The sequence below is a fragment of the Ricinus communis genome, chromosome 8 (genome assembly GCF_019578655.1).
Source record: "Ricinus communis isolate WT05 ecotype wild-type chromosome 8, ASM1957865v1, whole genome shotgun sequence".
Classification (NCBI taxonomy): domain Eukaryota; kingdom Viridiplantae; phylum Streptophyta; class Magnoliopsida; order Malpighiales; family Euphorbiaceae; genus Ricinus; species Ricinus communis.
Window position 1 is genome coordinate 15,529,038 of NC_063263.1, and position 14,884 is coordinate 15,543,921.

Below are 14,884 nucleotides of genomic sequence, written 5' to 3' on the forward strand. Positions count from 1 at the left end.
TATCCTTGGCAGTAAGCACATCAAGGTGTATGGAATCAAAATAGAGCCAAGATAAGAAATATATCACCAGAAAATTAGCTACTGTCCGGACCAACGAAACCCGACCTCCCGGACCTCAAAATATTGGCCCGAGATCTTGTGTAGTACTGTCCAAAAATCACGACGATCCAACGGTTCAATCTACGGGAAACGGAACTTTTCTGCTGCTGTGTATTCTCCTCTCTTCACCTCTCTCTTTTCTTTTAATATATGAAGTCTTGGTAAAAAAAACCCTAGCCCTAGACGTTTTTATATAATAATATGCTCCCAAAATAGAAAGTCTAAATAAGACTTTAATATGCTCAATGGTTGGGCTTTCCTCATAGGTCAAAAAAAAAAACAAAGAAAGAAAGAAAGAAAAAAAAAACCCAACACCATTGGGTTTATTAGAAATTCAATATTGAGAATCAGAAGCCATGGGGGAGACAGACCCTTCCTCCTCTGCTAAGGCCAAGAGAAGTCTCACTTCACTTTCTGGACAACAAAAGGAAGTGGGGGAGAGAGTATATAAGAGAGGCCACGAGGACAGGCAGTCATTTTAACTGGAGAGTCAGGTGTATAACAATACATGGCAATCTTTTATTAGTAGGAACATCAAATCCCACGTGCTTGGGGGTCTTTCCATCACGTGGGCTTTTGTGGTTTTGTGCTCAATCGGACAACAACATATACATAGATTTTATTTTTATTATTATTATTTTTCTTTTTAAGCTAAGGTTCCTCTCTTTTACACTGTGGACACTATAATGGTGCATGTCAAATCCTTATCCATCCATAATCTTTCGCATAATAATAATGGCCCCCCCTCCCAACCCACTCTTTTCTTTATTCTGCCTCTCTCTCTCTCTCTCTGCAATTTTTTCAACTCTCTTATTAACTCTTTCTTCTTCCTCTTCCTCCTCCTATAAATGTCTCATACTGCTAGGGAACTTTCATTCCTGAGCACACTACTAGTAAACAAACGGTAGGCAAGAATATAAATTATAATGCCAATATGTTGCCTTTATCTGCATTTGCACCTGCACCTTAAGTTTCTTTGTTTCTTCTTCTTCTTTTTTCTTTTTTAAGAAGTCTACTTCTTCTTCTAAATTATGGGTTTTCAATATATAGAGGATTGAAACAAGCAAACATAGGTGCAGGTGTGAGTGCAGGTGAATGCCATTTTGGTTACTTTTCATGAGATTTGCCTGCTGTACGTGTTGTGCCTGCCTTTTTCCTTGCCAATGAGTCCTCATCTTGAAGCTGCTTGTTGGTAAGATGAAGGAAGGAGTTAGGACTTTTCTTTTTCAAGATCAAGAGAAAAAGGTTTTCCCAGACTCACCCGTATAATTGTATTCTCTCCATGTAGGTGTCTGTAGATCGATTTCTGGATCTCTTTTGAAGCATCAATTCATGCAGATCTCCACCACAGAGCTTGCATGCTAGGGTTTCTTAAGGTAACGAAATATTTAATCCATTATTTACCTCTGTCTCGTTCTTACAAACACACCTAAAGCTAGCTTTTGCTAGATTAGGAAGAACATATAATATATAATGCCAGTGCTTAACGATGTTATGAATCATGACTGACTAAAACTGCCATGGTATGATTGGTGACGAAGGGTATTTATATGACATCATTCTAGCCAGCTAATTTATGGGATCTCATGTAACTTTTAAAAGGGAGAAGATAAATGCAAGTAAATGCTAGTTTCAGGGAACATGTTTCAGGAATCAGGAAATGGAGGTACTATAGTGATTAAAGATACTGGTGTCTGCTTTTATATGTATATATATATATGGTGAAAATGGAACCCAACCCAAGAATTGAAAAGTAAAAAACCCTAGGTAAATTTGCTAGGCTATATACATTGCATTTAGAGCATCACTTGATAGGGGAAAGATCTTTAGTAACAGGCAACATTGTCTTTTGCTTTCCCTTTTCCCTTTCTGTTCTTTTTTTCTCTGAAAATATCAAAATTAGGAAGAAAAGATTGACAGAATTCTCCAAGAATCAGAAAAAGAATGCCCATATCAGAGATTTTATCTTGATGAATAAAATCTTCAGTTTTGGAACTATATTAACTATATGAGTATAAGATTCTAAAAAGAATCAATTGAAGGACATAATATTCAAAATTGTATAAATTAGTTCAGATCTCAAGCATCCTCTAGTTTAGGACAAGATGTAGGTGGAAGGCAATTATAAGCTTGATCCATTAATTGTTCATATTGAAATTCTTTCACCTCTTCTTAGCAAGTCTCTTGTTTCCTTTAGAGCCTTCCAATTTCTTCTGAACTAAAGATTTCTTGAACTATGAGAATCACATATAATATAAAATATTTAACAGATTTTAATTGAAAAAACATTCAAGTCCCCATCTGCATGACTCAACATTTATACCCAAGTATAATTAATTGAGAAGAAAATCTTGGAGATTTTATTGCGTAACTTAAATGATTGTTTAATTATCCTCTAAATTTGGGTTGCAGGTCTTTATCAATTACCTATATTTCTCTGTATAAGACAATTCAATAGCGAAGAAAATGAACAAATCAGACTCACACAAAAACCCAAATTAGTACCTAAGTGTGTAAATTTCTTGATAGTCAAAAATGGTGGGCAGTAAGCACTAATGACTTGAGAGCCAGTCCGAATATCATACTGATTAGATATGTTTCAGGAAATTAACTAGTTAACCTAGTCTATAGTTGAAAACGAAGAAAGACAATAGAGGGCTAAATCCTAATGATTTCATTCCTGTTTAGAAATAATTTCAGATAAACCAAATAATAATAATAATAATAACGTGTATAATTAAGTTAAGCAATATTATATATTATGTGTTGAATTACTAGAAGTTAACATATCAGCTTACAAGAAGATCGCAAATGACAGTCAATTGTAATGTGTAGATCATACTGTTGTATGGTATCTAATTATCTAATAGTTGTTGGGGTAATTACTAATCGAATCTTATTGTTTTTCTTTAATTCTGAAGTATAATTTGATCATTAATTGGAAGGATATCATTCTCTATCTCCATGCATAATGCTTGTCAAACACAAGGATGCATAAAAACCATAAAAGGAATTGTTATTTTACCACTTTCAGTTACTTGTTTTTGGAGTGTTTTACTAGTGGGTTAGGAGAGATTGCAGGTTAGTTTATTTAAGATTTTCTTTTGTGCTAATTTGAGATTTAGAAAGATAAGGAATATAAATGGACTATTTGGTAAAGATTAAACAGGAAAGGAGAGGAATCTGGGGCTGTTTTATGGTGCTAACATTGATATTTGATTGCTCAGTAGACATGAACTGGGAAATATTTAGGGTACTTAGAGACTATCTATCAGTAATTAAATCAGAATTTGAGAAGGTCTCTAGGGTCTTATTCAAGAACTTAGAATTGAATTAAGATATAGAACTCAAATTTAATTGTAAGATTTAGACGATTTGTTTAAATTGTTTCAACAATTTATCCAAGAAAGTAAAATCTATAGGAAACTGCAAATAGAACATTACTTTTGGAAATATGTCCCAAATTTCTAACTAGATTTGAATTCCTAGGATTCCTATTTAGTAGCAATTTTCTATGTAGAGTTTTTTTTGACTTGGTTAACAAGATTAAGTTATCTATTAAAATTTTTAAATATTTACTTCTTTTTTCACCTCAGCTTCTTCTTCTTTTTTTTTTTTTTTCTTTCTCTCAACCATAAAAAAAAAAAAACCAATTCAAGCTTAGCTAGATTAGCAAGAGCTCTTATCTTTAAAAATAGAAGTCTCGAGTCCGAGAACTCCGTCCACCTCTTGTAGGCTTTATAAAGTTAAAACTAGAAAAAAGTGTGTGCAATCGATAGTGATCTATCTAAAAAAATCTCCATCCTTCTAATACTAACAATTAACATGTACTAATCATATCTTTGATTAAAAATAAACTGTATAAAAGAAATATTATTATTATTATTTAGTTATTAATATCCTTTAAGAGGAGAAAGAAATAGAGGAAGATTTTTCTTCATTCTTTTATAGAAGTTAAAATTGAGTATACTCCAATTTAACCTAACAAATTTTAACACCTTAAAAAAAGTAAAATTTAATTATTTCTTATTTTTATTTTTACTACTATAATAAAAATTTAAAAAATTTAATTAGTTTTCTTCAACTCAATTTTACAATTATTTTTATATAACTAAACACACGGAATAATTACACTTTTTCTTCCTTTCCTTTCTATTTTAACTCTTTAAAGCACTTCTCTCAATTATTTCCTCTTCATTACCTACATAGTATAAGGGTGGTGATAAGCTATCTTTTAGCCGAAAACCATCCATACCACTTTCATTTTCCTTAATTTGCCTTGTTGATTTTTTGTGTGTGTTTTTAGTTTGCATCTGCAGGCTCTCTTTAAAGGATCTTGAAAAATGATACTTTTAGATGTAAGTTTTTCTTTTGCAGTCGTATTTTGGATCAAATTTAATTGATTTCAATCCTTTTTTTGTGTTTTAGTTTATTTTGGTTGTGTCTAATTTCAGATTTGCATACTTACTGTTTTTCAGTTTTTTTTTTATGTAATAGTAAGATTGAGTTTGATATTCAAAATATTAGTTTATTGATTTGTAACTTTAAGTATATATATATATATATATATATATATATATATATATATATATATATATATATATTTAAATAAAAAGAGGTGTGTGGTTATAAGTTGTGATAAAAAAATGTATTCGCTTTTAAAAAAATTTATTCTAAAAAATTTAGTCATTTTTGCTTCAATCAACTATCATTATCATGTAGCCCATATTTTGATAATGTAAGTTTAGAGTTTAATAACTCATAATTTCGTTATTTAACCATCAAGTTGATCTCATTATATTAATATAAGTTGACGATCAAATAATGAAATTAAGAGTTGTTAAACTCTAAACCTACGTTATCAAAAATGAACAATATGATAATAATGACTTATCGAAGTGAAGATGAATAAATCTTTACGAATTGAGACTTTTTATTGGTGAGATACTTTTTATTGTTACGATTTATAACTACATACCTCTCTTTATCTGAGAACAGGATAGATACTCATAAAACAATAAAACCATAATTTACTTTATATATATATATTTATTCGTAAGAAAAGTTATATTCTCTATCTAAAACAAAGCTTAAGTGATTTATAAATAGGAGAATGGGATAAAGATTTGATTTGAAATAGCAATGAGTAGGGTATGATTTGATATATGTGGGCATTTGTTATCCGCTTAAATAATATATTAATATTAATATTAATATTATAAGCGTAAACCCTTGTTTTTTTATTTTTTTTAGTTTGAAGATCTTTTATAATTTATTATAATTATATTGATTTTTTGTCAATTCTTTTAATGTCATACATATTTATATTAGTGTTTAATTATATTAAACTTAAAAAGAATAATACATTGGTCTTCTTTCAAATTATAAGGGTTATGATATAAAAGTATCAAGGACTATTATCGTCACTAATTAAATTTTATGAACCTTTTATGTTCTTAAAGTCTATATGGACAATACATTTTTTTTATTATGGAATTTTTAATTACATGACTATTTTTAGAAAAGAATTTTGTTGTGTGGACTTTATATTTTCTTTTATAATTGAACTTTTAATATGTAGACTCCATATGCGTATTGTGTTTTTTTTCTTTTTGTAATTATTTTAAATATTGACAATATTTAAAGAATAATGTATTGTGTTTATGTTATTATTATTTATATACTTTATATAAATACAGCATTAATAAATGGATTTAGGCTATTATGGGCAACTCATGGGTCGTATTAATAAGGTTTGAGCCGGATACATATATTTATATATAAAACTTGTGATTTCCAATCTCTATAATTACATTTAAAATTGTTAATCGTGTTTTCTTGTAATTATAGCTTAAGAAAAAGGTAATCATGCTATTGTTTTTATTTTTTTGTGTGTGTGTTTGATATGTTAATTTCTTCAAGTGTGTATTTATATAACTTGTGTTTCGGTATTATGTCGGTAAATTAAGCATATAAATAACTTCTTTTACCCTGGTTAGTTGCATCCTACTAAGATCAAACTCACAATACTATTAAATAAGCGAGGAATTATTACATAATATTTGATCTATTACAATTTATCCAATGAAATGATGATATTTAATTTTTTAAAATTAATAAAACGGTAGAAAAATTAATAAAATAAGTTTTAAAGATAAAAATAATATTTCATTGGATAAGTTGATACAATTCATTAAAACTTGTATTTATTTCCACTGCTGATCAATTTCTTTTTAGATTGATAATTGATTCTTTTTTACATTTTATTTTAAGATACCCTGTTTTCATTTAATAAATACAAATCTTTCGATTTTATATGTTCTTTTTTATTATTTACTATTGGAATTTTTAGAATATCTTTCTAACATTTGTGATTATATTTTATATGAGATCCCAATCTTTTTCTATGGATAACTGATAATATTTAATATAAATGAAATTTTAATGATGAAGATTTTTATTAATATTTTCACAATCAGATACAATTTAAAATTTAAAAAGCAATTTATGATTTATGTGAAGCGCATTAATTTGAGTTGCAAATTCAATACGTATTGATTGAGTTTATTTATTTGAATATGAATATTAATAAATCAATATATAACCTTATTTTAATTGAATAAAAATATTTATAATTCTATCTAAATAAAATAAATAAATAAGAACCAATTATTGACACTGTTTTGGATTTGTATGAACTAATTAATAATTGCTGATTTGTCTTAGTATGTTTGCTTAATATTTCAAAGATTCCCTACCATTGACCTAATGAACACAGAGACAGACAAGTAAATATAATATAATATAATATATAATAATTTTCTTTTGGAAGCCAATGAGATAATGTTATTAAATTACAAGAAACTTGTTAGAGACTCGAAGCTGACAAGTGACAACACTTGCGGCGATGTGCATTTCTACACCATTGAAGGCTGCTTAAGCAAATCAAAGCTATAATAATGACTTTAATTTATATATATATATATATATATATATATATATAATTAATTCATTTTGCACATAACTATTTTGGCTAATTCTGAAAAAAAAAAAAAGAAAAATGCAAAAGGGACCAAATAATTATGATCAATTTTTAAATATTAGATAATAAAATCGGATAAAATGTAAATTTAACTTGTTATAATAATAATAATTCATAGAGGAAATTATCTTATTTCTATAATTCAATTGCATATGAATAGATGTGAAATAAAAAACTTTTGTTGCTATAGAAAGAGAGGTTTTTGTTGGTTTCCAACCCTTTTTTTCATTTTTAGATTTTATTTAAGAAATTAATTAGTCATCTATTAAATTAATAAAACTAATAGTATAGGATATTTGATAAAAGAAAAAGAAGAAAATAATTGTATAATCAATATTTGTGATGCAAGTATTCGTATATTAAATTTACAATATCAATATTTGATACTAATAATCTTTTGGATTTCCTGAAGGTTTTTATCACCACCAAAGAAATATAATAATTTGAGACCACATTTATTTTTATCTCAATAAAGTAAAAATGATAAAAATCCATAAAAAAAAAACTGATTTGTTCAATAAAGTTTACATTTATATGATATTTTCAGGAGTCGAAGTATAAATTGGATCCTAAATTATATCGCATAATCTACATGAGCACATAATCTTTGTATTCAAATTCTCCTCGATCTCAACTAGTGCAGTATGGCCTTCTTCTTTATATATCAATCACCATTTTTTCTCTCTTCAAGTGAATTCTTTCTCTTCTTCTCGACCGAGCTTTAAAAGACTAGGTGATGGTGTCAATTGCAAGATTGGATGTAGTGGCAAACAAGGTTGAGGCGAAGTTAGTGAGTGATTGTCAAATCACAGTTTAAAAAGTTATTAAGTTTTAAACTCATATTTAAAAAAAAAAAGATTTAAACTCACATTATATGAAACATGGGTTATATAATAATGATGGATTGAAGATGACTGAATTTTTTTATTAATATTGAATTTTTAACGGTAAAATACTTTTTTTATTACAATTTATGACCACATACCTTTGTCAAAAAAAAAAAAAACTATATACTTAAAATTGTAAACTAGTAAAACTATAGGGTGTTTTTTATACTTATTTCTAAAAGATATTAAGTGCTAATATAGTCCATAATTTATAATTCAAGGTTCAATTTGTATCTTTGGTCGATTAATAGGTTGAAAATAGATATATGTATGAAATAATTTGTAGTTAGTTGCTCATCTTATTAAAAACATTGAAAAAAATGTAATTAGGAATCACTTGATATTTTTATTTATACTTTTTTTTTTAAATCAAATTTAAATCTTGCTATTTACAATTTAATCATTAAATAGTAGCTATCTCATATTGTGTGACGAATAGCTCATTGAACATTTTATAGAGAAAAGAAGGCACTGAGAAAAAAGAAAGGAAGAAGAAGGAGAAAAAGAAGAAGAATGAATGAACTGAATAATCCCAAATGAGAAGAAGAGGTTGCCATGTATTTTGTACCAAATAGGCTTCAAAGGCTTAAAGATTGGCCCTCTTCCTGCAGTCAGTCATGAGATTCATCCATAACTATTTCCAAGTAAATAGGCCCCATATGCTAAAAGATGGGTCTCAAGCTCCATAAATATTGTTTTTCCATTTTTCTTTTTAAGGTTTTAATTATTTTGTTTTTAACTGGCTTGGACTTTTGTATTTTATAATCTAAATCTAAGTCTTGTTCTAGTTTCAGCATTAATAATTGTCCTGACTAAAAATTACCTATAATTATATAAAAGAATCTTTATAGCCCCTTATAATATTTATAGTTTTATTTTGGCCCCTATAGTTTTAGTTAAATTTCTATCAAATTCTCTTAATTATTCAGTTTAAACTCTTTATAACTCACATATATTTATCAGTATTTCTTTGGCTCCATTTATTGAAAAGAAAAAATAAAATAAAATTGGCCCTCGTTCATGAAGTTCTAGTTCAGCCCATGATATTATCCCTGGTGGTAGGTGCATATCAAGAATTGAGTTAAGATATTAAGTTAAAAATAAATAAATAAAGAGATTTTAAAGAACACATATAATTTTGATTGAAAATCACATATAAAAATCAGGTCATTGAGGGCAGATTCTATTGCAAGAATTAATGATGATGCTTGGGCCGGATCATGATAAGTTGTTACTTTCCTTGTCCACATGTTCATGGGTAATCCATATCTATAAGATCCCCATATGTAGCCCACATCACTCAAAGACATTTTGTATAACTCAGTATTCTGATCATAGGCCTCAATTCCTTGTCATTTCAAACCTTTGTCTTTGATATAAGAAATTTTTTTGTGTGCTTCAGCGAGTGTCTCCATTTACACTAAACTAATAAATGATTCATACTACTTAATATAGTTTCCCAGTTTCTCAAATACTCCAGAATTTGCGACAAAAAGAAATTAATTATAGACATCAGTTTCATCATAATTAGAGGCCATTGCTGAAATATATCTCCAAAGAAAAACTTTAATTTTTGATAGTAAAAGACTCGATTAAAATGTTTTTATACAAATTGATTCCCTTATTATTTGTAAATTATAAGTTCGATGATAAGTTAATTGCATATTAAATTGGTCAGATTCAATGAAGTGCTAAATCAGCGGGTAAAATCTGCATGATTTAACTGAAGAAATTATATAGAAGTGAATTCTTAAATAAACTCATTCTATAGTATATCTATAGATCAAACAAAATAACTGCGCATAACGGTATATATTAGATATCGTTTATATATTATTCTAATTTTATATTGTATATAATATCGACTCGTTCAATAAATTTTATTTTTTATTTTGTGCCAATAAAATTCAAAGATCATCTTCTTTGCCTACTAAGGAGAAGTCTTGGTCCTTCCATCCCTCTAATTTCCTCAACACCTTATCATTAATCTCACCAACCAAATGTCTCACTTTTGGGTTTTAAAAATTAGAGCCAATAGCCTCAATTATTTATCTCGTCCTTCAATGAATGACACCGAAATAATTCTCTTAAAAGAATTTCACCAAACACATATCGATGGATATAATCAAATACTTGTGGTTTGGCTTCAAGAAATAGGAGTCGAGCTCTGTGTATCGTAGACCGTAAATGCAAACACACATCCAATCTGTATCCTAAATCCATAATATATATGAATATGGTTTCGTAAATAGTGGGTATAGGCAAAAACTAGACAGCTAACCAATTAATTAAGAAAACAATCCGTTTGTCCATTAGTTACATTGTGTGGAAATGTAACCTCTCATCCATAAATTAATTACAGAATGACAACAGACAAAGGACTTAAAAGAAAAAACGAACACAAATCAAATCAAAAAGAGCTAACCAAAGGTCCAAAGCTGCATTACCCATAGACCCATCTACCACGAAATTGCACTAACCGTTCCTCTCGCTGGCCCTGCCCCCGGTGCTGCCCACCAGAGGAAACCGCAGTATCGTCCCTCTCAACTCTCCGCCGCGTTAAACCCGCATATCATAAGTACTTCGTACACTACAACCCCACACACATGCTCTCTCTCTCTCTCTCCCAATCAGAGGCAAGTAGGCGACTAGCTAATCAATACCTATCTACTTCAATAGGCTAAATGTTTATTTATTTCTTAAATTTTGGCATTTTTTACTCGGTTTAACTTATATTTTAACTTAATCTAATAAATATTTAAATTTATTTTTTATAATATTTTAATATTTTTAATTATGTGTTTTTATTAAATAAATTCACATTTTAGATACAAAGGTATTTAAATTATAAAATAAAATTTCTGTTAAATTAAATTCAAAACTAAATGTGTCTAAATATTAAAAAAAAATTAAATTTAGTTATAAATTAAGCGAAATTAAAATTTAAAGTAATATTTAGCGGCATCCATATCTCATATGCCTTTATCATCATTCATCATATTCATCACCATCATCATTCAACTGCCTCTTCCTTTTCTTTTCTTTTATTTTTCTCTGCCTATAAATAAGTAGCCACACCCTCTCACATATGCCCTTGTCCTTCTCCCTTGTTTTATTTCTTCTGGCAAAATAGTAACCGCTCTCTAGTCTCTGTGCTCCTTTCGTAACCCAACTCAATGGCCAAGGTCAGTTAAGCACTCAACTCCGATTCGCTGCTTATTTTCGTCTCTCCTTTTTTTTTTTTTTTTTTTTTTATATGGGTGCTCCATTTTTCTTCTCGAGTTATTTAATGGGCTTTGTTTCTTTTCGTTATTTCATCTTTTCCTTCTCTTCTGCGTATTTTTTTTTCTCGATTTTATTTAATGGGTCTGGTTTTTCTTTTTTCTTTATTGCAGAAGAAGAACAAGAACAACAATAACAACCATGAGCACGAGCATGACCACAAGAAGGAAGAAGAAAAGAAAGAGGAAGTAGTAACACAAAAGAAAGAAGGAGGAGACAACAAGAAGAAAGAGGAAAAGAAGAATCCACTGAACGTAGTTCTCAAGATCGAAATGCACTGTGAAGGTTGCGCTTCTAAAATCATCAAACTGACTCGCGGTTTCGAGGGTATTGCATTTTTATTTTGAACCAAAAGTTCAAACCCTGTACTTATTTTTATTATTGTTTCTTTGAATAGGTTTTGCTTAATTAGTCTGGGTTTTTCTGTAACGAAAAATTTGCAGGTGTAGAGAATGTTAAAGCAGATACAGAATCAAACAAATTAACGGTGATTGGAAAAGTGGATCCTATTCAGATTCGAGATACTCTCCACTTAAAAACCAGGAAAAAGGTCGACCTTATATCTCCTCAACCCAAAAAAGACGACGACAACAACAACAAAAACAAAAACAAAGGTGACAACAACAAAGACGACACCAAGAAACCAGACAACGCCGATAGCAAGAAACAAAAAGAGGTAATAAAATATAGCATGCGCATTTTAGCCTATTTCTCTCCTTTTCCTCTAACTTGCGCTGCTTCAATTTCAATTTCAATTTCAAATCCGAGTCTCGTCAAAGCTTTCCGTTTTCATATTTTTAAAAAATGCGCATTTTAGCAAAAATTTTGTATTAGTTTATTAACTGTCCGTTAATTACGGAAATAATGTGATAGGCACCGGTAACGACGGCGGTAATCAAGGTGGCATTTCACTGCTTGGGTTGTATAGAGAAGATTCACAAGATCCTTTCTAAAGCTAAGGGTAATTTTATCGTCATCTCTCAGCGATTCTTCCGTTTCCGTTAAGATAACGTCGTTTTATTTTGACCTGTGTTTTTTTATTTTCTATTTTAACGGAGTTATTATGTTATTCGATGTTTTACAGGTGTGCAGGAGATGACGCTGGACAAGCAGAAGGAAACGGTAACGGTCAAAGGAAGCATGGACGTTAAGGCGTTGACTGAAGCTTTAAAGGAGAGACTTAAAAGACCTGTTGAGATTATGCCACCTAAGAAAGAGAAAGATGGCGAAAAAGACGGCGACAGTGGCGGCGGTGAAGGGAAGAAAAAGAAGGGCGGCGGCGGTGGTGGTGAAGGCGGAGATAAAGGAGGAGGTGGTGGTGGAGGTGATGTGGCTCCTAAAGTGGAAGGGAATAGAATGGAGTATTTGATGCAGCCTGGATTCGGATATGGTCCTGGATACGGATATGTGGGTCAACCAGTTCTTGGAAATGGGTACATGGGTCAGCCTGTGCCTGTCTCTATGCCTGTTCCTATGTATGGAAACGGGTATATGGGTATGCCTCAACCTATGCCTGTTCATGACTATGGGTACGGGTATGGACAGGGGCCAGCTCCGGGTTATCCAGTGCACATGAAGTTTAACGATGAGAATCCAAATGCTTGTTCTGTGATGTGAGGGAAGGGAAGGTTAATTAGATGGAGAATTTAAATAAGTGTAAATAATGAAATAGAGAAGATTACTATGGAGAAAGGGAATTTTGGGGTTGGGAGGGATTTTGCTTTTGCTTCTGGATATCAATTATCTACTTCTTCTTTTTTCTTTAGTAATATGTTTTAATTTACTAATTTTGTGGAGACTTTTGAATATTAATTAAGGTAATATTATTAATTTTCTAGTTAATGCGTTATGTGGATTGATATTTTGTTGTTTCTTTTCCCCTTCATTGGATTGGATTGAGGAGCAGAAGCTCAGTGGTCTCTATTTTTGGTGAGACAATGTTACTACCAGTGCAGGTCTTTGGTTCTTTTCTGTTTATTATATATATATATTTATTTATTTATTTATTTTGTTTTCTTCAGAATGGTTTTAATGTTTTGATATAATGGGTAACTACCAGCTAAATGGATGCTGACATTGTTAATGACAATTTTACATACGAGTTGTAAAGGGACATTAAATGAGTATATTATCTGGAAGATTCTTAAAAATTTACAGCATATTTTCTTGTTCAATCTAATTTTTATTGTTTTGTTGCTGTTGGTTGTTATACCTACTTTTAGGTACTCTGCTCAAAATGAATAATGCAATCTATTACACTCTTGTAGTTGCATTAATATTATTTGCATATGTATAATAAGTGCTTGTTTGTATGAGCATTTGATAGTTTTAGGATTCTGGTCTGAGTATGTAGCAAAATTTTCCACCTTTTTTGTGCTGAGTATTTGATAATTACCCTTTATTGTGCCTAACTTGGTTGGTAAGAACTTTTGTTAATTTCTTACTGAGTAAAAAAAGATAGGACAAAAAGTATGGATCCATAATGGTTTATCTGGAAGTTTCTATCTTCTAATACTAACAATTAATATATATTAATCAAATTTTTAGGTTTAATTTCTTTAAGCTGTTAAAAAAATCAAATTTTATAAAATTTTCATTACTTGTAAATTTCAAACATTAATTTTCAATCAAAAATATGAACTCTTAGTAAAATTCATTTTGAACTTTTCTTTTTTGTTTTCTTTTTATTAGGATAGGGGCATGGTTGTTTTGTTTTGTTTTTCATTCACTTATTCCATCCAATAGGAGCAGTCCTTTATTTTTCACCTTAACTTTTATTCCTCTCAATTTTCCTTTTCTTTTTCTCCAAACAATAGAAAGTGATAATATTCTCTTTTTTCACTTTTAATTCCATTTCCTTTTGTTTGTTGACGGACACTCTTTTTACTTTCAACCCTTTTCAGATAATAGAATATAAGGATTTATATATATATTTTTTGATAATTACACCTTTGATTTATTTTTTTAAAAATTACATAATAGAAGATAGCTATCTCCTTTTATATATCTTTAAAAATAGTTATATGATTTTCACAAATATTAATAAATATTGATGCAAAGATCCAAATTTAAAGTGTCCCCAATTCTCTCATAAATGAATTGGCTCTACTAGTTTTGGTAGGAAACAGTGGGAATGGAATTTTATTTGAGATCTTAGCTTTGGCAATTACTAATTATGATTCAATGACAGGCCACTGCACTACAAAGTTTAATATCAATTAATGTAGCAATGACAGAATTTAATGGGTGTTTTTATCTTTTCTTAAATTCAACTTTATGATTTCCCATTGCATGTCATACTTACAGCCATCTGAATCACCAAAACATAAGTGGGTGTTCAGTTATTCACACAAACTTCTGCAGCAATGTGTGTGTGTGTGTGTGTGTGTGTGCAGACACAGAGAAGAACTCATCCAAATCCCAGTGACTCAAATAAATCCAAACAAAAGCACAAAATGCAGCAGCAATTTACAACAACATGAGAGTGTTTCCATGTAAAGCAGACCCCTAGCCATGCCCTGTCTCTTGCAAAAGGTGGTAATAAACTGTGCTTTCGAGGTGACAAATGGGTCCC

The 14,884-nt window shown here is 29.8% G+C and overlaps 1 protein-coding gene and 1 long non-coding RNA gene across 2 annotated transcripts; both read left to right on the plus strand.

The window, feature by feature from the left end:
- The first annotated feature begins 891 nt into the window (after positions 1-891).
- On the plus strand, positions 892-9,234 carry LOC112535558. Its single transcript, XR_003079663.2, has 3 exons — positions 892-1,291; positions 1,388-1,475; positions 8,487-9,234. It is a non-coding gene; the product is annotated as an uncharacterized LOC112535558 (long non-coding RNA).
- A 1,819-nt stretch (positions 9,235-11,053) lies between these two features.
- On the plus strand, positions 11,054-13,147 carry LOC8275216 (heavy metal-associated isoprenylated plant protein 3). Its single transcript, XM_002523651.4, has 5 exons — positions 11,054-11,213; positions 11,424-11,637; positions 11,754-11,986; positions 12,184-12,271; positions 12,395-13,147. Exons 1-5 carry the CDS (start codon positions 11,205-11,207, stop codon positions 12,925-12,927), a joined length of 1,077 nt encoding a protein of 358 aa, XP_002523697.1. The 5' UTR covers positions 11,054-11,204; the 3' UTR covers positions 12,928-13,147.
- Positions 13,148-14,884: the final 1,737 nt, after the last annotated feature.